The 26,636-nt window shown below is 44.7% G+C and overlaps 3 protein-coding genes across 3 annotated transcripts; 1 reads left to right on the top strand and 2 right to left on the bottom strand.

The window, feature by feature from the left end:
• LOC8085184 lies at window positions 3,412–6,224 on the bottom strand. The gene is made up of 3 exons (XM_002451323.2): window positions 5,671–6,224; window positions 5,309–5,575; window positions 3,412–5,090 (listed from the first exon to the last, which is right to left on the bottom strand). Exons 1-3 carry the CDS (start codon window positions 5,870–5,872, stop codon window positions 3,844–3,846), a joined length of 1,716 nt encoding a protein of 571 aa, XP_002451368.1. The 5' UTR covers window positions 5,873–6,224; the 3' UTR covers window positions 3,412–3,843.
• LOC8066501 (probable inactive linolenate hydroperoxide lyase) lies at window positions 17,491–19,451 on the bottom strand. Its single transcript, XM_021460480.1, has one exon. The coding sequence runs from the start codon at window positions 19,281–19,283 to the stop codon at window positions 17,772–17,774; it is 1,512 nt and encodes a 503-aa protein (XP_021316155.1). The 5' UTR covers window positions 19,284–19,451; the 3' UTR covers window positions 17,491–17,771.
• On the top strand, window positions 21,684–25,462 carry LOC8085183 (zinc finger protein CONSTANS-LIKE 15). Its single transcript, XM_021458805.1, has 4 exons — window positions 21,684–22,405; window positions 22,738–22,944; window positions 23,662–24,233; window positions 24,725–25,462. Exons 1-4 carry the CDS (start codon window positions 21,914–21,916, stop codon window positions 24,867–24,869), a joined length of 1,416 nt encoding a protein of 471 aa, XP_021314480.1. The 5' UTR covers window positions 21,684–21,913; the 3' UTR covers window positions 24,870–25,462.

The following is a 26,636-nucleotide window of genomic DNA, read 5'->3' as shown; positions in this document are numbered from 1 at the left end:
AAGTTGAGAGCTGTTCAGATTTCCCAGACAGCGAAACCGGAGCGAACAAGCTTTAGTTTGTTGCTACTGGCCCATCCAGAAATTAGCATACATAGTTAATTCATAGTACAGTATGTGAGATACTATTTTAATTAAATCAGCAGCAAGCTAGAGGCAGCAGGTTGATCACTTGATGCTGCCTTGGGCTCAGAGAGACAGCACGTGAGTTGGAAGCAAAGAAGTTGCTTGTTTGCTTTGCAGGACCGGCCTGCCCTGCACCTGCACTGGTTCTGGTTGCATTGCATGCCTTGAGCAAGAATGTGCAAAGGTTTGTCAGGTCGGCCATCCCTTGCTCCATTTCTCTCTCACCTGCACACCTCCCTTGTTTTTCTTCATTCAGTAATACTAATAGAGAGGATCAGAGGAAGCATATACAAGCAGAACCTTTGCTTCCAAACGCTTGCACTAAAATGTTCTTTTCCTTCTCTGTCAGTTTCTTTAGATAGATAATTCATGATTTTTTTGAGGCAAAAAGATAATTCATGAGTGGACCGCATGCATACAGTCTTTCTCCATGGAATGAACAGAAATGGAATTGACAAGAGGGACCATGTATTTGTTTGTATTGCAAACGAACATATATACCTGCAGGGAACATGTGGACATGGAGCAACATCGCCATCATATATATTATTATTATTATACCTTAATTAAAACACCAACACAAATAGTGTAGCGTTCAATTATAAGCTATGATGATGATGATGAAGGAAACAAAAGGGAAGAACCAGTTGTTGATGGATTTGGAAAAGGTAGCCACATGTACATACTTCCTCTGTTAAAAAAAAACACTTCTGATTTTCGAGGAGGACCCAAATAAAGGACTAAGAATATTTTGTGTACAATTTTACTAAATATATAATACAAAATAAAATTTATGATGTGTGATAAGCTATGATGATGACGAAGGAAGCAAAAGGGAGAACCCCTTGTTGATGGAGTTCAAAGCTGGACACATGTACGTACTCCCTATGTAAAAAAAACTAAACATATCTCTTTTTGAGGCATCAATTTTTTTTTTCAACACGGGAACTACCCATTTCCATTACGAAGAACGGAAGGCATCAATTTTTTTGCTCTAGAGTTAATAAAGAATGCTTGTCTTTGATGATCAATTGACACACGGAATGACGGAAGGTATGCTTGTCTTTGTTGCTAGCTTTGTGCTTGGGGAGGGATGATGACAAAGGTGACGGATTGGGTTGGGTATATCTCATGAGGTTGTTGCTGGGTCACAACGTACACAGTGTGCGTCAGATGAATGCGTGCGTGCGTGTGGATGAAGGAAGGGAAAGAATGAAACAACAGGGAAGCAGAGTCGTTGGTTTAGTTGTTCGTTAGACTAATAAGTCATAACGTACTGTTAGTTCATTTATTGAGAGAAAAAAAACACTGTTAAATGACCGATAAATTCGACTGTTGAAATGAATTTGAAGGCTGCGAGAGTAGAAGAAAAAAAAAAGAGGCTCTTGAAAGTAACATTTATTTAAATTAAAAGTAGAGGTCTTAATTTAATTTAAGAGTTGCCAGCTCCACGGCGACCCACCCACCGTTGTAGCTTGCTTTCCGACGCCGCTTTGTTTTCTTGCACAATCCATGTCCGTGCGTCCTGTCCCCTTTGGCTTCTCCCGTTTGTGTATCATCAGTGGCTAGTGGCTTTACGCGCTTGGGCAACACGTCCCTGAAATCTGATGAGAATTGCATTTGGAAAATTGGCACGAACCAACGCGCAATTGACCGGACGGACCTGGGATGGGACCCGTCGGGAAGGATCCAACTCCGACAGTACTGCCCAGAAGCTGCTGCTTGCCTTTCCTGCTTCTCCTCCAGGAATTCATACTCATTTCTCAAAACAATTCCCAGCCGGATTGATTTGATTGTCAAAACAACTTTCATTAGCCGGAATAATTCCATGCCTCAATTTACCCTAACCGAACAAGCCTATAGCTTTGATCAGTTCTTAGGCTCAATCCAACTTAACCTAACAAGCCCTCAGTGAGTGCCTATCTGTCTCATGGTCAGCTTACTTTCAGTTGGACAAAAGTAAACACGGCTGGTTACTGTCACAGTGGTCAACCTTTTGGTTACTGTCTGTCGGAGGAGTATGTACGAGCACCAGTAAACATGATGCCTGTACTTAATACTGTGTATAATGATGGATGTCAAAAAACAAAAACAAAAACAAAATTGCAGGCTCTTTGCTGCTCCAATTGCTTTTGCTGATGCGATATTACTATACTATAAATGGAGTACACTATGGCCATTTGCCCCCCTTTTGTTTGGGATACTGGACTTTGGAGTCAAAGGAGCAGAGCAGTCTCGGCTCGGATGCAGATGCACGTTGCACAGCACAGGCCACGACGGGCAGAACAGATGGAATAATGCACAGCTGTAGCACATGCCCCAACAACTCATCTACTGAACTTAATATAATTGGATGCAAATTACAAACATATTTAGACCCGAAGTTAAAATTGTCCAGCTAAACTTTAGCTAAAGCGTTTAGATCCTTAATAGGCTTAGCTAAACTTTAGCTGAGTTTAAAGCCTGTTTGTATTTACCGGCTAAATTCTAAATTTAGGCCGTGTTTACTTGATGAGGGAAAAAATTTCGCGGCACTGTAGCACTTTCGTTTGTTTGTGGAAATTATTATCCAATCATGGAATAATTAGGCTCAAAAGATTCGTCTCGTAAATTTCGACCAAACTGTGCAATTAGTTTTTATTTTTATCTATATTTAATACTCCATGCATGCGTCTAAAGATTCGATATGACGGGAAATCTTGAAAAATTTTGGGTGGAAATAAACAAGGCCTTAGCTGCTAAGGATCCAAATAGCATAACTAAAATACGAATTAAAGTTTAACTAAGTTTAGCTATTTCAATTTAGCTCAACTCAACTAAAGTCTAGCTAAGTTTATTAGTTAGAGGATTTAAACACCTTAGCTAAAGTTTAGCTAGAAGAATTTAGGCCTTGTTTAGATCTAAAAACTTTTTGATTTTGACTACTGTAACATTTTCGTTTGCATTAACTAAGCTTAAAAGATATCTCACATGTGTCGCAAGATTCTATGTGACGAAGAATCTTAATTTTTTTTTAATTTTAGATGTAACTAAATAAAGCCTTAGCTAAATTTAGCTATTTCAACCCAGCTGAACCCAGCTAAAGTTTAGTTGAGTCTATTTTTTTTTTGTCTATTAGGGTCTATTCACTTGGCTGAAAAACTAAATATAACCGATATCAAGCTGAAGCGAACGGGCTCTTAGTTGGAGCAAATAAATTTTAGCTGGAAGAACTTTTAGCTAAACCATTTGGATATCTAGCAGCTAAAGGCTAACTTATTACTTAGAAAACATGATCACATGGAAATGTCAAGAAAAGATTGAATGTTCAGTAGAAGAATAATGCCAAGTGAGGTGAACTCAAGTGAATCAAGGAAGAAAGAATGAACATAATTCCTGTTCGTGTGTAGTGTATGTAGTGCACTATCCAAGCTCTTCTCTTGTTACTACTACAGTTACAAACCAAAAAAAAGACAAACCGGCGGCCGATGAACCAATCAAATTACCAATTTGATTGAAAGTTGAAGCCTCCCTGATTTCCCCTCTTTTTTTCTAGCAATAGTACTGTACTTGGTAGGAGCAGCAGCAGGCCAGCAGCAGCAGCTAGCCTCCTCAATCCCGGCCATCTCATGGCCGACGAGCTGAGCTTCTCCTGCCGGTCGGCAATGGCGAATTCATTCGATCATTCCTAGGAAGAGGAAGAGGAAGATGAAGATGAACAGGAAAAGGAACCCCAGTCCGTCACTGCTGCAGCTTGTCGAGCGCCTGCAGCAGGACGGGCCGGAACTTGGTGAGGTTGACGGCGACGTCCTGCTTCATGATGGTCTGAGCGAGCGCCTGCCACCCCTGCGTGTGGAGCGACATGGGGTCCCTGAACACGACGTGATCCCGCGGGTACTTGTCCTTGAGGCTCGTCTCCTCCTCGCCGACGTAGTACTCCAGGTACCGGAGCGCCATCCCGGCCGCCGGCCGCGCGTAGAAGTTGGTGGCCATCCAGTCCATCTTGCCCCACGGCACGATCTGCACCACCACCGCCTCCGTCGGCAGGAACACCACGTTGGCCAGCCCGGCACCGTGCACGCCCACCAGCACGTCGGCCGCGTTCACCTGCGCCGCGAACGCAGGCACGTCGGCGCCGGCCTCGGCGATCGTCACGTTGAACCCCAGCTCGTCCGCCACCTTTGCCACCTCGTCCAGGTTCAGCAGCCGCCGCGTCCCCGCGCGCGAGATGATCAGCATCCGGGGACGCATGCCGGGCGCCTCGCCCAGGACGGCCGGCCGGTCGCGTGGCAGCGCGAGCGCGCCGCGCATGAACCGGCTGAAGTCCACCATGGTCAGGTTGCGCGGGTTCCTGGTCGGGTGCGGCGACAGGATCAGGTCGCGGTCGCGGTACAGCCCCACGAACGCGCCCGCCGGGAAGCAGTGCACGTCGTCGGCGTCCTCGGCGTCGAAGTTGATCACGTCGTGGAGCGACATCTTGCGCAGCAGCGGCGTGTACTTCTGCACCCACCACGGCTTGTAGTTGGTGATGAGCAGCTGCACCTCGCCCTTGAGATGCGACGTCGTCAGGAACAGCGGGACCATCGCGTCCACCATGTCGTGGAAGAAGTTGTCCGTGTACCCGGCGATCGAGAACAGCACCGCCGGCACGGTGTGGTGCTTCGTGCACTTGGGCGCCACCGCGGCGGAGGGCACCGACTTCACCGTCACCTCAGTCACGCCGGGCATTAAAAAGTCGTCCTTGCGCGCGTACGGGCGGAGCCGCTTCTCGCCGCTCTCGTCGAACCCGCCGGCGCCGGATGGGTTCACCAGGTACACCGTCTTCTGCTTCGGGCTCACGCGGACGTCGCCGGAAAGCTCGCACACGGTCGGACGCGCGTACGGGAACCCTTCGTCCACGCCGTTCTCGTCGCACGTCATCTTGCCGCCTCCTTGGCCGCCATTGCCGTCGTCCCCTTCTTTCTTATCCTCAGCAGCAGCTGCAGCAGCTAGTAAATGAACAAGAAGGCGTTAGATCTACGTCTCCATCTACTCGTACCAAAATCTGGTATTAATTTCCAACGCCCAAATTTTGTTTCGCCAACAAGATTTTGGTCAAGTACAGAACTTAATTTCTAGGAGTAGTTTGTTGGCTGGCTCTGCTTTCTTTTCCTTCCATTTGAAGTTGTGCGAGAAAGAAAAAGTTGATTTTTTTTCAATCAAATACCTGGTTTGGTGGGCTCGGCGGCCGCCGCATTGTCGCCGTCGTCCTTCCTGGTGGGCAAGCCGGGCTCGTCGGATCCCGCCATGTCCTTCCTCGTGACGGCAGCTTCAGGCAAGCCGGGCTCCTCGGAGCCCGTCACCGCCTCACGCGGATCGGCGCCGGCGCCGCCGAACGTCTCTTGCGGCGGGATGGTCTCGGTCTCCGGCACGGACGGCTTGGACGAGGTCGGCGGCGCGTTCTGCATCAGCGCAGACGTGTTGGCCGTGCTAGCTGAGAAGAGAGGAGGAAGGCAGCTCCGGTTAGATTCGGTAGGAGGAGGAGGAGGGGAGGGGGGAACAGAGGAATCGAATCGAAGCTGCACGCACCGAAGACGGGGGAGTAGATTGCGAAGAGCTTGGCGAGGGAGACGTAGGTGAGGAGCGCGAGGCAGCAGCCGGCGACGAGCCCCACGCCCAGCTTCTTGGGCTCGATCTTGGACGTGAGGCTCCGCATCAGGCGCGGGGGCAGCCGCCGCTCGGGCCCCCCGCCCGGCAGCTTGGACGACCGCGAGTACGCCGTGGACGTCATGGCGGGGCAGGCCCTGCGCTGCGGCGGCCTGCGGCAGCACAGCTCAGCACCGGAGGACTGGAGCTGGGGGAGGAGCACCCAGACCCAGAGGAAGGGGAAGGGGAGGTAGACGGACGGAGGAGGATCGCTAATGCCCAAGCAGCATTTGTATGTGGGCAGGAAAAAGGAAGAAGCTGGTGGGATTAATTTTGATGGTGGTGTTGGAGCTTACTAGATGGATCGAGGATTGTTTGGTGATGGAGGTGGAGGAGGGTAGGCAAAGGCAACAGCAGCTTGAGGCTTTGACGATTTGGGACTGCAGCCTCGACTGCCCACCCACCTACTAATTTCTCTTTCTCACTTGCTTCCTTTCTCACTACTCAACAAAAGATGAGATAGATCTTTTTATTTTGGTTCCATACATGTGCCCACCTAATTTTCTTCTTTTCTTAAGGGTGTGTTACATGTGGCCGTTTGTTGGCTACTACTATTTGTTTTTGTTTGGGCTCCAATTCATTCATCTTTTTTTTTGTTTAAATTTTAATAGTGGGTTTGGTGGTGAAACGGACGTCGTAGGAGTACTCCGATCTGGGATCTAATCCAACTAACGCAAAGTATAATATAATAATAACAGGAATAAAAATTGGAAACATTTTTTAGTTGGGAGGGGTGGGGTGCACGTCATATATATTTGCCAAATTCTTATTTGGTGTGCAAGGACACTGCTGAAATCCGAAGGGGAAGGGGCGCGCGATGGACGGGACAACGAGGCTTGGTCCTCGTTCACATTCAAAACCAAAATTTTTTTAAAATTCTTCATCACATCGAATCTTAGTATATGCATGAAACATTAAATATAGACAAAAATAAAAATTAATTACACAGTTTGCCTGTAAATCACGAAACGAATCTTTTGACCCTAATTAGTCTATGATTGAACAATATTTGTCATAAACAAACGAAAGTGCTACAGTAGCGAAATCTAAAATATTTTCGCATCTAAACAAGGCCTTGGCAAAATAAAAAGTTTTCGAACACTGTATCATTTTCATTTGTTTGTGGCAAATATTGTCCAATTATGAACTAACTATGCTCAAAAGATTCATCTCACGATTTACACTGTATAATTACTTTTTGCTTTTAATTATATTTAATGCTCCATACATATGCCGTAAGATTCGATGTGATAGGAAATCTTAAAAAAAAAATGATTTTTGGGGTGAACTAAACGAGGCCTGAAGAGGGTGGGATGGGAGGGATGACCAGCAGCGGGGGCGGTGACAGAGGAGACGGCAGCAGTGGCAGCGATGACAATGGCGATTAGGGTTTTATTTATAGGAAATACATAGTCGACGGGTTTAGAAGGAGGCGGCGCGAGAGGTTTGGTTGGGTGGAGCTAATGGGAGAGGAATCACCGATGAACTCTCCGATTGGGATTGGGGAAGAGCGGTATGGCCCCGCGGGGGCTAAGCGAGAAGGTCGTCGGTGGCTTGGGCACCAAGAGGGAGGAGAAAGATGGGTACGAAGGGAGAAAGACAATGTTCCCAATGTGCTTACGTCTATTAAGAAAATCTTTATATTTGTAAACACTAACACACGGTTCTATAAACCATTTCATTTTAGGGTGTGTTTGGTTGAGCCACTAGGCCCTAGCCCTTTTACCTGCAAGGGAGCGGCTTCATAATATCGATCTTTGTCATCAAGCGGATAAGATCCATGACAGACAAGCCACCCATCAAACACGCTAATCCTATATTAGGAAAATCATATGCTACTATGCTAAGGCAATGCGTTACTACAATGACCATGTTCCTCAGCAACAAACAGAATTATCATACTTTGGTATATACTTGACCGTTCAATCATGTAACACAGTCTTGACAAAAACATTGCAGTGAGCTCAGCTAGCTTAATCCTGGAAACTGCATATATGTATATACATGCTCAGATAATAGAGAATGATTTCTATATTAATAGTGGAAACTAACTCTCCGTTCTGTGCTGGGCATCAGGGCTAGATACGATGGCATCCAAATGCACTTTGATTTCCATCCAAAAAATTTTCACTCATCTCATCAAATCTTTCAATATATGCATGGAGCATTAAAATATAGATAAAAAACTAATTATACAGTTTGATTATAAATCGTAAGACAAATTTTTAAGCCTAATTACTTCATAATTAGCCATAATTATTACAGTTACCAACATATGTTAATGACAAATTACTTAGGCTTAATAAATTTGTCTCATAGTTTTTAGACAAGCTATATAATTTTTTTTTGGATTAGTCTATATTTAATACTTCAAATGTGTACCGTCATTTTTGTTATAACACCTATTTTTTTTCCGTAAACAAGGCTTTTGTTTAAGGCAACGGATCTAGTGCAAACTCATCTCTCGTGCAAACTGTGCAAACTCTAATCTGGACCGCAGGATGTTGATCCAAGGGCCGCATGAGAGAGGTGAAAGGAGGATTTGTAAAAGTGTGATTACGAGCGGGCGGTTAAGTGCAAAATTACCCAATCTCTCTGCGCCTCTTGGATTAACATCCTGTGGTCCAGATTAGAGTTTGCACAGTTTGCACAGGAGATGAGTTTGCACTAGATACGTTGCCTTTGTTTAAAGGTTTCTAATTTGTGTAGTAGTAGCTTGCCTCCACCATCGATACATATTACCTCCACTCTGCTGCAGATAGCCAATCTAAAAAAAATGAAGCAAAGTCATGCATGAGTTGTCGTTCTAGAGATGGGCTCCGATGCTTGCACGCTACGCCTGCTCAGCTCTTACATTACATACGAGCTCGTGTTTAATTGTTCCCTATATATGCCTGACTGGCTGTAAAACCATCCAACAGACACACCGTCGACTAGTAACGATTTAAAAGGTCACCACAAAGGTTAGTTTGTGGCGAAATAACATACTTTTGTGATAATAATTTTCGCCATAAAAACTCTTCGCCCTTGTGGTACTCAGAGCTGTAAATAAAGTACCATTTTAAAGTCTATATAAGAAAATGCATGCCGAACTTGGAAAAATTATTTAGTTGCTAAATGGCTACTACCTCACAAAGCGCTTTGAGCAGATGCTGTGGACACCAAATACAGCTAATTTAATCCCTACTAGAAGAACGTCATGCTGTCAGGGCAAGGTGCAATGCAGTTAAGAGAATCTTGGCTTCTCTCTCTCTGGATTGAATTGCTCAAAGATCTTGGCTTTCAAGAAGTCCTTTCAATGAATTCAGAATTCAGGTGGACCCCTGGCACATAACTGAAAGGTATGCCTTCCCCGTTAATCCTCAAAAGACAAAAAAAAAAGGAGAATACTATCTTTAACAGTAGCTTAAAGAGGTTCATTGTTGGACATTGCCCTGGCAGGCTGGCACATAAGCAGCAAACAATTCAGTCAGTGCTCTACAAAATGTGCAGACTAGTGATGTTTCAACACTTTTATATCATGTCAAAGGCCCAACAAATATTTTGTTGTGATCTGACTAGGACTCAGGCACAAAGCACGGCCCAACAAATACTCAAAGACACAAAGCCCATCCAAAAGTAGCATTGATTTTTCCTTTTCCAATCTAGGCACAAACTCAACAAAATTTTATTTGCGATTTGGTTGGGGTGTACCAGCTCAGGCAATAGTGCAACGCCAGAGTGACACTCGAGGGCTCTAATGGCAAGCCACTATGGTGAGCCATCCCCCATGAAAAATAAATTTAATATCAAGGTGGACACATGGTCCACATATCAGATATTAAACTGATAAGAACAGATACTACACTTGATCTTAGCCAAAAGGCCGAGAAAGGTATGAGTTGTGAAGAGGAAGTAGCTCTCATTTTATACCTTTCCACAGGCTCTGCACACTCAAAGCTGCCCAGGTGGGACTAAACAGAAGCTTAAGCATGGCTTAGCTGCTATGTGTTTGGTTTATTGGATCGTTTGGGCTTGTAATTACCCCCCACATGTCGATCGTGGCCTAAAGCCCATTAATGGGCCTTCTTCAGCAGAGCCCATTACCAGCCTGTATCCCATTACTCTCCTTTCTGCTGTAGCAACTAGCATTCATGCAGGTCCCATCATGAAAACGTAGGCCTTGTTCAAAAACCAAAAAAATTTCAAGATTCTCCGTCACATCGAATCTTGCGGCACATGTATAAAATATTAAATATAGACGAAAATAAAAACTAATTACACAGTTTGTCTGTAAATCACGAGATGAATATTTTGACCCTAGTTAGTCCATGATTAGATAATATTTGCCACAAACAAACGAAAATGTTACAGTGATCGAAAACTTTTCATTTTGCGAACGCCGTATATCAGGTACAGTGCAGCACAGCAGCACGACTAGAATTTCTTTTGAGGCCTTATTTACTTCCATCTCAAAACTCAAAATTTTTCAAGATTTCTCGTCACATCGAATCTTTAAACGCATGCATGGAGTATTAAATATAAGACGAAATAAAAACTAATTGCACAGTTTATTCAGAATTTACGAGACGAATCTTTTTAGCCTAATTAGTCTATGGTTGGACAATAATTACCATAAACAAACGAAAGTACTATAGTGTTGCGAAACTTTTCTCTTCACAAACTAAACACGGCCTGATTGTGTTCTATAAAGATGAAGTTGACTACTTTTTCCAATGTATACGTATGGTACAATTTTCAAGCCTAAGTCAATGCATGCCAAGCTTGGAAAAGAATCCTGAATATCTGTTTTGGAAAATCACGGCATAGTTGCACAATGTCATTAAATTATGACTGAAACCTCACAAAGTGCCAAATTATGATTAGTTTTTTTTTAGAATACCAAATTATGATTAGTGAGGTTTCAACATTTTAGCAATGCACGTGATCTCTGAATCCTATCCAAGATGTAGCATTGGTGGCTTCCTTGTCATAGGCCCAACACACTTTTGTCTCATGAACAAAGCACAAAAAGCCCATCCAAACGGAGGCTTAGGTTTCCTTGCCCAGGCACAAAACTTTTATTCCGATTTGGTTGGGGTGTGCCAGCTCAAGCAATAGTGCAACGCATGAGCGATACTCAAGGGCTCTAGTGGCAAGCCACTATGGTGAGCCCTACCCCACAAAAAATAAATTTAATATCAAAGTGGACACATGGTCCACATATCAGATATTAAACTGATAAGAACAGATACTACACTTGATCTTAGCCAAAAGGCCGAGAAAGGTATGAGTTGAAACAAGGCCACAGGTCTCATTTTATACCCTCCCTCTAGCTCAGGTGGCTCAAAACTGTCACGGTGGGACTAAACACATAAATAAACTTGAAGCTTAAGCACGGTTCAGGTGCTGTGTGTTTGGTTCATTGGGCTGTTTGGGCTCGTAATTTACCATCCCCACGTGTTGGTTGCGGCCCGAGGCCCATTACTGGGCCTTCCTCAGCGGAGCCCATCACTGGCCCGTAGCCCGCCCGCCGGCGTGCCGCGTCCGCCCTTCCGTCGTGGCGGCTGGCCGGCGGCCATCTCTCGCAGGCAGCCGCTGGCGGTGGAGCCGGAACACGGACATGTGTGATGAGTCCTATGAATATCTGTTATGAATATTTGATTCATCTTAGGCCACTAGCTTCCCCCCAAAATGTTGTAGAATTTCAACAAAGTATAAAGCATGGTTTGCAATTTCGAAGTTTATGGCCATCTTTTTTTCTTTGAACGAACACTTAAAAATACAAACAGATAACCCTGGGGGTTACCTAATAAAGGAGAAAAAGAAAGGACGGAAAACAGCATCAACATCAGTTTTTGGCCATTTTCAGGATTCAGTTCCCACAGGGCTTTCCCTTCCACAGACCGTCTTCCTTTCCTAGCTGTGAATAATTATTTTTCTTAAAAAATAAAAATCTTATAACGTCATTTTCACTGTCATACTCAGAATGTATTAGTAGCGCTATTCTTTCGGCCTTTTTCTCTGTTCCTTTTTTTCTTTAGAAAAATAGGTTTTCCGGCCGCTTTATTTCATGGTGAAACTAACAGTCTTTTCCCCCCTTCTTATTTACGTAACTCCTTTCGGCTCAAAGCCTCAACCTTTGACGCTTCCAACTCTTTACTTAACCCTCTTAAAACTGGGTTTCATCCTAATTATTTGCATGGCTGCATTATTGCACCATTTACATTTACGTTTACATTTACATTTACATTTATATTCATTTGGGAATTGGCTTTCTTTACCCTTTTTCTGAAATGAGGATATACTGGGTCTTCGTCTCTTCGAGGGAGATAGATATTTCTCAGACTGCAAGCAGGATCACGAAAAGGTTGTTGACTGAAAAAGGGCTGACTCTGATGGTGGGAAATGGCTATATATACGCCTGACAGTGACCCTGTTCAGTGTAAATCGTTTGTTGTCCTTTCTGAGAATGGGTAGAGCGAGTGATGGAGGTGCAGAAGCTGGACAGGGACTCTGATGCTAGCTTCTCGACGGCTATGACAGATGAGGAAATTTGAAGGGTACTCAAAGCAACCAGAGTTTTTTTTTAAAAAAATAATGTTATGTGCGCTGCCCTTTCGTTAAAGAAGAGAGTTTGTATGTTTTCATGGTGGTCCAAGGCCTTGTGGTGCTTACAGTGTGAAAATGCAAATGCAGTTAGCCAACAATGGTGGTGGCACCTGGCAGTGCCATCAGTAGTTCAGTACCAACAGTGGAGGTTAGCATAAGAGACCACGACCTCTTGGTTTCTAGTTAGTTGCTGGACCTGGACGTCGCTGCTTGCCGCATCATTGGCATTGCAAGTTTTGTGCTATCAGGTCCCAAACCATATACAGTGGAACAAGCAAAGACAAGAGCAATTGGCCATGACATGCAACGTTACGGCGATTCTGGTTGTTGAACATGCATGACAGAATTGGTAGCATTTCTGAAAAAGAAAAATGCATGACAGAGGAATAACCAGGAAAAGAAACGACGCTTCGGTTCTGTTTTTGCCATCCATATCTGATTTTTTTTTTGACAGAGGTAAAAGTTGGCTTTTACAGAAAGCTTAATCCATACTCCCGTTTATGGTGTCCGGCTTTGTTGCCAGGTGAACCGGTTGTAGTTTGGTTCAGAGCCGCACAAACTGCCTAAGTTCTGCATCTGTTTGACTGCCCATTTTCAGAGACTAAACACGGACATGTCATGAGTCGGTATGGACGACAGCATCAGAGACCGTGCAATTAGTTCCTCCCAAATAAGCATGGAGTATTTGCAATGAGCAAGTGGGTGGAGGACAGTTTGTTGCTCTCTACAACAGAGGGGGCAAACAACACCGCTAGGCCAACCTAGGGATGAAAACGGATCGGATCGGTGCGGATAATGCCTTTTCCATATCCTAATCCGCTTTTCTTTGTCGGATTCGGTGCGGAGCGGATAATACACGGATGTGGATGTGGATGTGGATACGGTTTTTTTCGGTAGTCGGAACTGGTACGGATATGGAGCGGAAACGGATCGGAGACGGATTTCAATAGTCGAGTAACATGTGCATACATAGAGAATTATATGCTTGTGAAGAATTTATTTAGTATAGAACAAAAATAGGCAATAGATAATAATCTTGCATTGCATTCCATATTGCTACTCTCACACTAATAATTAACACTTAACATGATATCTTCACCAAAAAATAATAAGTTATTAGCCAATAAATAATAGCATCTAGCAAATTTCTTAATTTAAAAATTAGAACATTAAACAACCACATCATAAAATAAAAGACCTCAACTAACAAACTTTTTAAAATCCTAAATTATTTAGTCTTGGAAGAGAAACCTTCGGATATCCTATTTTAAACATCGGATAATCCGCATAAAATTTGCGGATAATCCATATCCGTCGGATTTTACCTATTCCATATCCTACCCCGTATCCGCAGATATCGGATTCGGATTATCCGTATCCGCACGGATGTTAAAAGTTCTTCTCCATATCCTCAAAATTCGAATTCGGATCGGATCGGTTCGGAGAATTATCCACGCCACTTTCACCCCTAGGCCAACCTCTCGTAAGGAGCCTATCCGCCATCATATTTTGGATGGCGAGCTATCCACCAAATTTGCATTTAGGTGGATGACAGAGCATCTTGTACATATCTGTTTTGAATATTTGCTCTTAAGCCATTTTAGCTTCTCCAAAATGTTGTAGAATTTGCACAAAGTATATGAAGCATGGCTGGCAATGACAAGTTCTGGCCATTTTAGCGACCATCGCACTCTAGTAACCCTGCTCCCACCGCTACGCCCGACGAAGAAGACAATTTAGGGTTCCAATGACGGCGGTTTAGGGGATCTTTCCTAGTGGATTTAGAAGGAGGTTTTGGGGGCAGTAGCTGCGACACGATGGTGGAGGTAGGTGAGACAACGACGAGAGAAGGTGCTGAGGATGTTGCGGCGGAGGTCGTCGGCAACTTGCCCTGGGAATTAGAGGAGGAGGGTGGGGCAGGGGGGAGAAAGAGGATGACAGAGGTTAGGGGAGGGCGGGAAGTTGATGGCACGGCGAGGTGGCGGTGAACGGGGTGAAGATGAGGATGGCATCGGTGAGGAGAAAGACGACAGGAGGGGTGTCGCGTGGAGGAGAAAGACGGTGGATGGTTCCACCAGACTTGCTGCCAGTGATGTTTCACTGACATATTTTTTTCTACAAAATGTGTGGTACCAAGTCTTGTCCTTCCACGTGTGGCATGCCATCATCCTTTCTTGTGAAGAATGTTTTTTCTTCTAAAAATAAAGATCCGAGAACATCATTTTCACCGTCACATTCTGAATGTATAATCTTGTAGTGGGCACTATTCTTTCGTCCCTCTTTCTTTTAATTGATTTTTCGGACGCTTTAATTCATGGCTAAACAAGCCTTTTTTTCTTAACTCCTTTCAGCTCAACCTTTGACGCTTCCAACTCTTTATACCCAGTTTTTTTTAAAAAAAAACTCTTTATACCCACTGAAAATTGGGTTTTATCCTTATTTATTACCTGCATTGCTCCATTTCCAATTATTTGTGGCTTGGATTGGAATATTCCTTTACCCTTTTTCTGAGATGAGGATTGGATCTTTGAGGGAGGGAGATATTTCTCGTTGTCACCTGCATGGCAGTATGTCACTGGCTGGCTACCTCATTCCTGCTGCATGCTCTCCTTCACCCATCTCCAGTAGTAATCCAGTTACCTGTAGTACGTGATCGATCTGTTTCCTCTTCTCTCCGTGGTTTTTTTGTCTGCCTCTGGATTCTTGTTGCATGAGCAATTGAGCAGGAGCTGTCCATTCCCTATTCATGTACAGTGATCATATGCATGTGCGTTGCCTAGCTGCGAGCCAAGACGTACTACGATAGCATTTGTACCAAGCGAATCTGGACCTTGCATCGTTGATTTCGTCGCCATTTTCAGAAGATATTTGTAAGGCATATGGCACTGCATGCTGAAATGGACCCCGGCCTCTCACACGTACGTGGCCCCTGCCTCAGCACATCAGGTTGGAATTTGGATGGATTAGCTAAATAAAGCTAACAGCTTTTCTCTACACTTCACTTCAATTCATGCAGTCCACAGTCCCAGATCAAAATCACTGTACTACTGGCGAGCCAATATTTTAAATCTCCGGCTATGATTTGTTCGGCTGTCCTTCTTCTACAGGGATTTGCAGCTGCAGCCATGACAGCTACAGTGCACAACAGTAGCAAAGCCACAGCCGCTGAGAAAATTGGCCTCTAAAACTAAAATTTATTTAGCCGATGACCTCTAAAACTACTAAATAATGCTATAACAAACTAATAAGTTGCTAAACTATACATGAACACAAATCGCTTGACCTGATTTGAAACATGGCTACAAATCACTAGCTCCTTGAAAAAATGTAGAAACATTTCACGTAGAGATAGTCACTAAAAAAATATGCTGGCGCCGATTTAAATCAATTATACGCCAGCAAAGGCCAGCATGCCTAAGGTTACACATAACCTAAGCACACAAGCAACGTCAAACTTAGCAAGTACCAATCCGCGGGTTGGTAGAACCGATTTGAAGCTCGTTCTTCATCGATCACACTAATTAGGTTGTCTTGGAGCTAGCAAGGTCGCGCACATCGATTCATGTTGAGGGGTTGTCTTAGGATTGGCAATGCCACTGCGAATCTCAAGAGACGCGCTAAACTGTGGAGATTGAAAAAAGTTGAGATAATAAAAGAGGTAATAGATGTGTTTTTTTGGATCAGATGATGTTGGATCTCTCAATCGACCGTCATCATCTATTTATAGAGAGAGAGGATAATCTATCCCACCAGTAAAAGTATCAAGGATGCATTTTTGCATGTTTCTCACATCAAAAAACGGCACAAAACCAATCTAGACTCTTAAGTCTTAACCAGTCCGGACTCCAGAGAAAAACTGGCCTAGCAAAAGGAGGTCTTAATAAGACTCTTAAGTCTTACAGTTAGGTCGGTTTTTTGGCAGATTGAGTTCAAAACTCCTTTTCTTCGTCCTGGGGGCTCCAAACCCAAATGCACGTGTCGTTTTGATCATCTTGACGCTCGGGCCTTGTTTAGTTCATCCCAAAAGGCAAAAAGTTTTCAAGATTTCCCGTCACATCGAATCTTGCGGCACATGCATGAAGCATTAAATATAGACGAAAGCAAAAACTAATTACACAGTTTAGCTGGAAATCGCGAGACGAATCTTTTGATCCTAGTTAGTCCATAATTAGATAATATTTGTCACAAACAAACGAAAGTGCTACAGTACCTAAATCCGAAATCTTTTCGGAACTAAACAAGGCCTCGGAATCTCTCGTGATAGTCCGATCCATTACAAGTGTTGGCCACTTTTTGCCGTCAACACTGTGTTTATAGCTAGCTTGCTTCGAACTAGCTAGTAGCTAGCTACTCCTTGTTGCGAAGGAAAGTGTGTGGAGCTGAATTTTGCATATATAGAGATGGATGGGTGCGCGCGCGCGTCTGAACAGGAGTAACTGTCGTCGTCCGTGCATGATGATGCGTTCCTCCATCCCTCTCGTGTTCACATCATCGCCAATCGCAAGAGACGAAATGCATGTCACGATCAGCTGCTGCCTCCACACTGTTCCTCTTCTTGTTCTTACTCGCCTCGTGTTTCTTGCCTCCCTTCCCATTCTCCTAATTCAATTTTTTTTCTAGATAATAAATGAATGCATTGGCAATAAATAAATAAATAGATAAATGGACTGTGTATATGCACGTCATTTCATGTGTGGAAATTCGTAAAATTAAATATCCTCCACCTGATGATAACTACAGTACTTATTACTTGATATTTTCTGTCATACTTCTGTACGATACTCTATTATCTGGTCATATATATATATATATATATATATATATATATATATATATATGCGTATTTCGTGATGCCTTTTACATCCGGATCACAGTATCACATCACATTAACTACTAAAAGTGAAATAATCAAAAGAATATTTGCATATAGTTTTGTTTTGAGAAGTACTCTCAATAGTCCCTATGAGCATTAATTTATTTTTAGCTTTTATACAAAAACCTTGTATTTTGATTGAAAATAAACGGTCAAATTAAAACCAACGAGACAACGACAAGCCATGAAAAAAGGTAAACCAAAAGTTCAAAGTAAGATAAGGGAGACTAGCTAGAAACTAGACAAATGAAGAGGAGATGTTCATTTAATTTGTTTGCAGCAGCAATAGCGCATCACTAATTCACTATACAAGTGTGTACGTCCTGCCTGCATATGCACCCACACTTTGCAATTGCACAAGTGTTTTATTATCAACGGCCGGGAGAGAGAGACACCGATCAATCGTTGGAATGAAGTCCAACACACAGTATGCATGACAAACACACGTTACTACTCGGCCGGCGTCGGCGAGACGGCGACGTGGTCACCGCGCGATATATCATCCTATATATGCATCATGTCACTGTTGCGCTCCGGCTCCGGCTGCGGCTGCCGGCGACAAGCTCGGCGACGGCTGGCGCTTGACGAGCTTTGTGAAGGATGTGCCCTCCACCACGAAGTCGTCGTATCGCCGGAAGAGCTCGGCCAGCAGCATGCACGCCGTGTCCACCACCACCTCCTTGGCGGCGCACTGCTTGTTCCCGGGCGCCGGCTGCTCCGTCTCCGGTCCGTTGGACCAGAAGAGGTGCTGCAGCAGCCTGGCGCCGTCGTCGCCGAGGAACCGCTCCGGCACGAACTCCTCGGGGCGGTCGAACACCTCGGGGTCCCGCATCGCCAGCGGCTGGTACCCGCACAGCACCTCGCCCTTGGACACCTGGTACGCGGCGCCGCCGTGGGACTGCAGCACGAAGTCCCTGCGCGCGCGGCCAAACTGCAGCGGCACCGGCGGCTGCATCCGGAGCATCTCGTACACCGTGGACCGCACCAGCGGCATGGACTCCCTGACGGCGGCGAAGCCGAACTCGGCGTCGGCGTCTTTGGCTTTGTCCATGGCGCGCCGCACCTCGTCCCGCAGGCGCGGGCGCAGCCCCGCGGCGTCGGCGGCGTCGCCGACCTTGGCGACGAGGAAGGGCAGGAAGACGGAGAAGCCGCCGAAGGCGTTGAAGCCGAGCACGAAGAGGATGTTGTTGATGGCGTCCTTCTTGCTGATGCCGTGCTGCGTCTCGGCGTACGCGACGGCCTCGGCGCCGTGCTTCTCGACGAAGCGGTAGAGGAGGTAGTAGCCCGGCCAGATGAGGAAAGACGGCAGCGGGAAGGAGTGGATGAGCAGCTCCTCCAGCGGCTGGACGACGCCGACCTTCTGCGTGGGAAGGATCTGCAGCGCCAGCCAGATGTCGAGGATGGTGAAGCCGAAGTTGTCCACCAGCCAGTCGGCGGACGGGTCGGCGCCGGCGAACGCCTTGCAGAGGAACCGGAAGATGCATTGCTGCAGCGGGACGAGGTAGCTGGCGGAAGATGCCTTGTTGGCGGCGAAGTCGGCGTCCACGGCGTCGAGCATGGCGCCAACGCCGGCGCGGAACTCGGCGGGCCAGCTGCGCGCGCTGCGGTGGAGGAGGTCCATGGCGAAGGTCTTGATGCGCGTGTGCTCGGCCTCCTGGGTGTCGAGGTAGACGCCGACGCGGGTGCCGCCGGTGAAGCCGGTGCCCGGGTTGTAGGGCCCGATGAGGATGTCGCGCTTGTCGACGAGGTCCGGGTCGAAGAGCGCGGTGAAGGCGGCGGCGTCGACGATGGCGACGACGCGCGGGTCGATGCCGACGAAGAAGGGGAAGGTGGGCGGGATGTTGGTGCGGAACACGGTGCTGCGGTGCGCCGCCGCGCGCTTCCGGAAGAACTCGTCCTGGCTCTGGAACCAGAAGTAGTCCAGGCGGTCCCGCAGCGGGCCCAGCACCGGCGGCCCGTGGCTGCCTGGTATCGGCCGCGGCGGAGGCGTCACCGAGGCGCTCGCCGTCGGCGACACGAAGGACGGCAGCATGGCTAGTTAGCTAGCTAGCTAGCTGCTAAAGGAAGTCGTCGCTCTGCCTGGCTTGCTTGCTATCTCCCGTGTGTGGTGGTGGTGAGCTCCATGGATGGATCATCACGCTCCGATCGATCCGTTATGTAATGTAGTGTAGTAGCTAGCTGTGGAAGGAGCGAGCGAGACAGTGTCAGTTGCCAGCGTGTGGAACCGAACAAGGCCGGAGCGGGCACGTTGCCAGTCTGCCGACGAGGACAGCGCCAAACTACGACGGATCATGTGGGCCCGAGCAACATGCTAGGGAGCGATGTCATTGGCTCACAACTTTCACATTTACTTTCGTTTTGAAACGGTAAATCTGTAACGTTGCCTGGGTAATTTTTTCCTTTTTTTGTCACCCGGATTTGTATAGAATCCATCTCTCATTTGATCCGGTCTTTCCTTTCTTCTTTGCTTCTATGTTAGAAATCCGCTTTGTTCATTGTCTAGATTTCAAGTAAACTGCATATTAGTGTCCATGCTCGGTGTTTACTGAATTATCCAGTCAGCATGGACGAAGCTAGCCGTGAGGCTAGGGGGGCTCTAGCCCCCCCTACCGCTGCTGATTCAGTGGAGCTCCTAGTGTTTTTGCTTCTAATTTTAGACACAAATTTATAAGGTAGGGTGGGCTGAGACCTTTATTTTTAGATATATTTTGTGAATTAATATAAGACTACTTCAAGCTAATATATTTTTTTTTCTATTGTGAGGGTTTATAGTAAAGTTAAGTCGATGTAGCAATTTTGTTCAGCCCCTCCTACAATTTTTTGTGGCTTCGTCCCTGTCAGTCAGCATGTTTTTCTTGTTCATGTGTTATTTTAATTCATGTCTTTCTCTTACAATCTTATATTGTAATTTTTACATTAATTATGTCAGTGCAAATTTCTTTTATTATTGGTGTAAATATGGTTTTTTTATCTGCTTTTTGAAATTTGTGTTTCTGATATGTTTTCAATTTGATTTTTTTTCCAATTTACCTTCCATAGAATTAATCTGTCTCTGTAATTTGTGTTTTTGATATGTTTCATAACAACTTAGCTTTGACCAGTGAAACATTAGTCATGTCAGCATTGACGTTCGGAAATAAACTTCACTATAGCTGAGAGGATAAATGATCAAACCGACAGGATAATTGATACACCAGACGTACAGTTTAATTTACAACCATTAATTCAATAATTTTATCTGATGAATGCTCACAAATCGGCGTGCTCAGATCAGTCTCAATGGACAGTTTCCAAAGCACTTGTATTTTTAAAACAGTGCAGAAGAGTTTTATCCCCATAAAATTATCTCTACTCCTATCAAACTCTCATCATTTCTCTCTTCATCAATATAGTGCCTCATTAGCATATTTAATGTGCATGAAGCTTTCATGAAACCTACATTGAGATTGACTTGATGCTTTAACACAGTTTCCAACAGAAAGTATGTTACAATTTTCGTCTTAATGAAACCAGGGGGCAGCCCTGTTCGTGAAAAAGAAAGTATGTTACAATTCACATGTCATCCAAATACAAATGCTTGTGCTTGTTGCGTACAATATTGGTTGATCTCGAGTTCCCTAACATTGGGAATTGGATAACGCAACAGCTCCTATACTATGTGTTAATAACATATTACAAAAGTCTAGCTCCTACCCGCTAACGGAGCTCGAATGGGGTTCAAGCTAAGTTTGACTGGTGACTACATAGTGCCTTGTTTAGTTCACCCCAAAACCCAAAACATTTCAAGATTTTCCGTCACATCAAATTTTGCGGTACATGCATAGAGCATTAAATATAGATAAAAATAAAAACTAATTACAAAGTTTGTCTATAAATCACGAGACGAATCGTTTAAGCTTAGGTACTCCGTAATTGGATAATGTTTGTTAAATAAAAACGAAAGTGCTACAGTATCATTTTCCCAAAATTTTTTGAACTGAACAAGGCCATAATTTCTTTCATCTCTTTTTTCTTGTTCGGCTGAAAATATAAGATTGTGAGTATATATAGATTAAAACTTGTAGAGATGCGGATGCGCTTTAGTAATTATTATACTCCTAATTTAATTTACTTGGCCGAGGCGCGTGATGTCCATGAGAAGTTGTAGTTAGGGATACCGGCGCACACTGCCCTGATAGCCGTAATAATACAGCGGTGGAGATCTAAACATGACCAAAGTCCAGTTGCGGTACTTTTGCACGTGTAGCGGTCGTCGTCATGCACACATAATATTCCGCAGATTGCGCTCCTCCGCGCATCTTTGCGTGTAGACGTTTTCCTTTTTTTTCAAGCATGCATATACGTATACTGGTGGCCGCCGACTTCTATATATATATATATATATATATATATATATATATATATTAGAAAGATAGATACACACTCTGACCTAACCAGCCTCGACTGGAGTCGTGCCGCCGCGCGCCGCCATCGTCGTCAGCGCCGCACGCACGTAAAAGTACGTACCAAGCCACCAACCAAACCAACCCGAGGACGGATCCCCACCACCGTGCTTTGAATACGAGAGACCCCTCCACCTCCACACTCGCCGCCGGCCGGCCGGCCGGCGGCGTACCATGTTTTACGGCAGGGGCGGTTCGGGACGCCGCGGCGGACGACACCATGCCCCCGGACGACGACCTCGGCGGCGTGCCGTGCGACTACTGCGCCGCGCAGCGCGCGCTGCTCCTCTGCGCGCAGCACGGCGCGCGCCTGTGCCTGCTCTGCGACGTCCCCGTGCACGCCGCCACCGCGGGCGCCCACGAGCGCGTCCCGCTCTGCGAGGGATGCCACGCCGCGCCCGCCGCCGCGCGCTGCGCCGTCCACCGGGCCTTCCTCTGCGCGCACTGCGCGCGTGCCGCCGGGTGCGACGCCGAGGGCCACGCTTGGAGCCCGACGCTCTCCTACACCGGGTTCCCGGAACCCGACGACGTCGCGCGCGTCCTCTACATTGACGCCCCGCCTCAGGTGCCGGTGCCGCCCACACCTGCTCTCGAGGAGCCTCCGCAAACGTGGGTCCCGGACCTAGTCAGCGTCGAACTGAAGGCGGCAGATTTGCCCGGAAGTAGCAGCAGATCTTGCGACGAACAAAGTGCTATGGTGAAGAAGAATGAGGTACCTACTATACATACTCTGATTCATACATTTTTTTTGTTTCAAAAAAAAAGACTTATATCTTGGTCGTTTAGTTTGATGACTGAACTAATGACAACAATTTCGGGTCTCAAACAGAAAGCCTTGATTTGAAGAAAGGGCCTGGTCAATTGAGATGCAATGCAACTGACACATGTCTCTTTCTTGTGTTTTTCTCCTTCCCTTGTGGTTGGATCACTGCCTACATTCAGGCAACAGATCTTGGCTGCAAGTTTGTCTCTTTTACCTTTGGTGCCTACTACTAGTTGCCATCAAGCAGTCTCATAGAAACCGGGGGCAACTTTGGAAAGCAGGCGGTGGCCGGCGACGGGGCAGCAGCGGCGGTGGCCTTACCGACCGGCGGCGAAGGAGATGCTGCTGGTCTCTTGGCACAAGACTACTCCGATTGGTACAACAACCTCCCCGAAGAACCAGCTGGTGCTGGTGGGCTCATGGACGACTTCAACTTCATGGACGAATGGAGCTTGACCGTGCCCTTGGCAAACTCCCTCATTGACGAGGTATGCATGCATGCATATACCATATAGCCAATGCTCCCGTATTCTGAATTATTTAGTGTTCAGTATCATCGTCATTGCTTTGCTATTGTTGTCGTCGTTGTTTGTTTTGACCCTTTAGGTTATTATGTATCTGTTTTTTTAATATATTTGATAGCTCTCCTATATATGTGAGTAAATAATCATGGTCACTGCACAAGTTCACCTAAATTGTTGTACTAGGTCTATTTAGCAAAGCTTTGGCTTCATGAATTAATGTGGTTTCAACCTTTAGCTATAGGTTCAAACAACAACAACAACAAAAGAAAAGAAAAGAAAAACACTCTTTCCGTCTCAAAACAAAAATGTTGTTTTTAAGTCAAACTGTTTTTATGTTTGATCAAATTTATCCAAAAAGAGTGCTCTCTGCCAAATTAGTATCACTACATGTACCATGAAATATATTTTCATGATATATATACTCAGCTTGGTGTTATAGATCTTAATTGTTGCTCTTTCCTATAAACTTGATTAAACTTAAAATAGTTTGATGACTTAGGATGATTCTAATAACAGTTTTATTTATCTTGGGATGATAAAGATCTTGGAAATGGAGTTGAGCCAAATAGCTGTAGTGCCAAATGCCTCCTGCTATATATATGTAATGTGATGAATGTTGCATGAGTTGTTACACTTTTCCTGCTGGTACATAGCTACTCATCCAACTGTTCGGTACTGTAGCCAGAGGCGGCGTGGTGGTCGTCGTCGTCGGGTTATGATGCTGATCCTCAGCCGTTAAACCCATCATCAGCATCATATTCTTCAGAAACCGTAACCCAATCTTCTGCTGACCATGCTTTGGAATATCTTACCGGCAACAATGCAGCTTTCAGGCTCAGCAATTCAGTGATGAGCACTGCTGCAAACACGAGCACCAGCATGACGCCATACCTGGATCTGCCTACTCCTGTTCACCAGCAACTTCCTCTTCAACAAGGCAAGACACCAAACCGGGATTGGCTTCTTCCTCCTCACCAACTTCCTCCTCAATGCAAATTCTTCAACAGTGGCTTGCCGATGTGGTCGCCAGACGAGTTCCCAAGCAGGCACTTGGGTACTGATGAGCAATTGACGCCGCCAGCACCCGGCAGCACGACGGTCCTCCACCAAGACCAGGACGCGCCTCTGCAGCAGCAGGCGGCATCCTCGGTGCCGGTGCAAGGATCAAGCCAAGACATGGAGGCAAGAACCAAGCTGCTGGAGAAGAGGGAGCAGGCTAAGCAGAGGTACAAGGACAAGAGGAAGAACAGGAGGTACGTGCTTATATATAAGGCCATTAATATAATTAATTATTACTCTCAGCTCAGTTACTTTCATCGATCGATTTTTCATTTTCTTTAATTCTTCCGTTTCCCTTTTTGCTTTTCCTATAATACCATGATTTCTTTCTCTGATTCGTGGTTCATCTTTTTATTTCACAATTTTCTATGATTTATCTATGTTTGTTACAATCAGAATGGTCCACTATTCTCCCTTTTTTTTTCTGCGTAATATGTACTATATGTATTTGTACTTTTGAATTATCATGAGGCATGTTTTGTATTGGTTCCGAATTCATTATCCTGTCTTATGATTTGGTTGTTCTAGTAGTAAAAAAAACATTGTCATAATGTGTTTTCGATTTTGATCATTCTAGCAATCACTTTGCTATTGTTCCATGGTATATCTTGGTTGTTCCACTTGATAAATTTTTCAGTTCGGTCTATGTGCAATGTTTGAGCCTTTGTGAATTTTGCATTTGCAGGTTTGGCAAGCAGATCATGTATGTATCCCGGAAGGTACGAGCAGACACAAGAAACCGAGTCAAAGGCAGATTTGCAAAGGCGTCTACTAGCGGCAGTGGCGGCCATGGCGATGGAAAGGGCGATGATCACCCTACACATTCCTAGCAAGCTATGTTCCGGTCTTCAGTTTGCTTGGTGCATTCATATGCAGTGTATCCAGTCAATTCTTTTTACCCCAGTGAGATAATAACTGTAGATGAGAGTTTCTTTTTTTTTCAAGCGGCATTTTTTTGTATCAGTTTAAAAATCTTGCATTTTGACTGGATTAGCCCCTTGGGCAATATTCTTTCAATTTTGTTTTTGCCAGGATTATTCATAACAGTGCAACATCTTTTTATTGAGGATGATGGAAACAGAAAGCATGTTTTTTTTTGCCAATTCTTATATATTTTTTGAAGGAACATGAGTGGTCGAAACCCCTACTGAGAAACCAATTTTCTCATGTTTGAGCCGAACTATGGCAGGTTGTCCTGGCCTCATCTTTTATACAGAGTATAAATTGTTCGCTGATTCTCCTAGATCTCGAAAAAAACAAAGAAAATTTTGTATATGTATTTCTGACTCCGCCAATGCATGCATCCCAAAACTTTGGGAGTGAGTACACATATTTTGGTTGATTTTGTCTCAATTTATCAATCAGTTTTGTGTCCAATCATTTCATGACACGTACATTTTGAAACCAGATCAGAATCTGGTAGATAAAGGGAAAAGAATTCACCCAGAGTTTACAGTGGCATAAAACAATAGAAAGTGATTGAAATTCTAGAAGATCACCCAGATCTTTCGAATTGGCAACCTCCTGCTCATGTGCATGTATAGTTGCAGATACGAGGTACAATTACCTTCACTGCTTTAGTCCTGTGAGATGCTTCAAAATTTTGAGGTCATCTGTGTTGATAACCAAAAATTAGAACCCTGAAAAAATAGCCAATTTAATGATCCTTTGAATTTGCAGACATCAGTGTTCACAACAATTTGAAGAGAATGAGCAAACTGAAAACATTGGAGATCGCATTATTACACAAATAACAACAAACATTGCAGAAGCAGGAAATGAGACCAACTACAAGGGAAAAAACTGAAGAGGGGAATGGAGACCTTAAAATGGAAACAGAGTTTCTAATGAACTCAATCAACTGAAACTAAAGAAAACCTTAAAACAGAAACAGAGTTTCTAATGAACTCAACTGAAACTATAACGAAACATAAAACAAGTAAAAAAACGAAAACATTGAAACAGAAAAAAAGTTTCGAAAAATCAGTGAAACTGAAAAGTGACACATCATACAGTTACAACTTACAAAAGCTACAAAACTAAAAAAAATTGACAATGTGTGCTGAAATACTGAAATGGCTTAAACTAAAATAATTAAAAATAATAAGTTGAATAAAAGGATATTGCTCAATATTAAAAATAACAATATATACTGAAAAACTAAAACTAATGAAAATACTAAAAGGAAATAATAATGAACTTACCTAATAATCAGAGTGCAGACATGTAATATTTATATAGGCAGTGTTGCAAGTCGACTTAGACCACTTTTTTATTCGATCAGCATTTTTTACATATGGCATTTTGACGGGATTAGCCCCTTGGGCAGTATTCTTTCTATTTGGTTTGGCCAGGATTGTTCGTAATAGTGTGACATCGATCTGTTATATTGAGGATGATGGAAACAGAGAGCATGCTTTTTTTTAGCCACTTCTTATGCGATGTTTTTCAGCTGAAGAACTTCCGTACATTATTTGGATGTACAGTACTACTCTGCATTCACTCTGGGCATAATTACCCGAAGACCGAAGACCGAACCGAACTGACCGAGACCGAGACCGAACTGACCGAGACCGAACTTTTCGGTCATAAATTCG

This window comes from Sorghum bicolor, chromosome 4 (genome assembly GCF_000003195.3).
Source record: "Sorghum bicolor cultivar BTx623 chromosome 4, Sorghum_bicolor_NCBIv3, whole genome shotgun sequence".
In the NCBI taxonomy this organism is placed as follows: Eukaryota; Viridiplantae; Streptophyta; class Magnoliopsida; order Poales; family Poaceae; genus Sorghum; species Sorghum bicolor.
Note: the sequence above shows the minus strand (reverse complement) of the source record. Positions and strands in the feature narration are given on the sequence as shown.

Excerpts from the sequence above, each read along its gene's own strand:
- LOC8085183 (XM_021458805.1), top strand. The coding sequence starts at position 21,914 with ATGCCCCCGGACGACGACCTCGGCGGCGTGCCGTGCGACTACTGCGCC. Across the intron at positions 22,945-23,661 it reads CAAACTCCCTCATTGACGAG|CCAGAGGCGGCGTGGTGGTC; the intron begins GTATGCATGCAT and ends TCGGTACTGTAG. Across the intron at positions 24,234-24,724 it reads GACAAGAGGAAGAACAGGAG|GTTTGGCAAGCAGATCATGT; the intron begins GTACGTGCTTAT and ends TTGCATTTGCAG.
- LOC8066501 (XM_021460480.1), bottom strand. The coding sequence starts at position 19,283 with ATGCTGCCGTCCTTCGTGTCGCCGACGGCGAGCGCCTCGGTGACGCCT.
- LOC8085184 (XM_002451323.2), bottom strand. The coding sequence starts at position 5,872 with ATGACGTCCACGGCGTACTCGCGGTCGTCCAAGCTGCCGGGCGGGGGG. Across the intron at positions 5,576-5,670 it reads AATCTACTCCCCCGTCTTCG|CTAGCACGGCCAACACGTCT; the intron begins GTGCGTGCAGCT and ends CTCTCTTCTCAG. Across the intron at positions 5,091-5,308 it reads CGCCGAGCCCACCAAACCAG|CTGCTGCAGCTGCTGCTGAG; the intron begins GTATTTGATTGA and ends TTCATTTACTAG.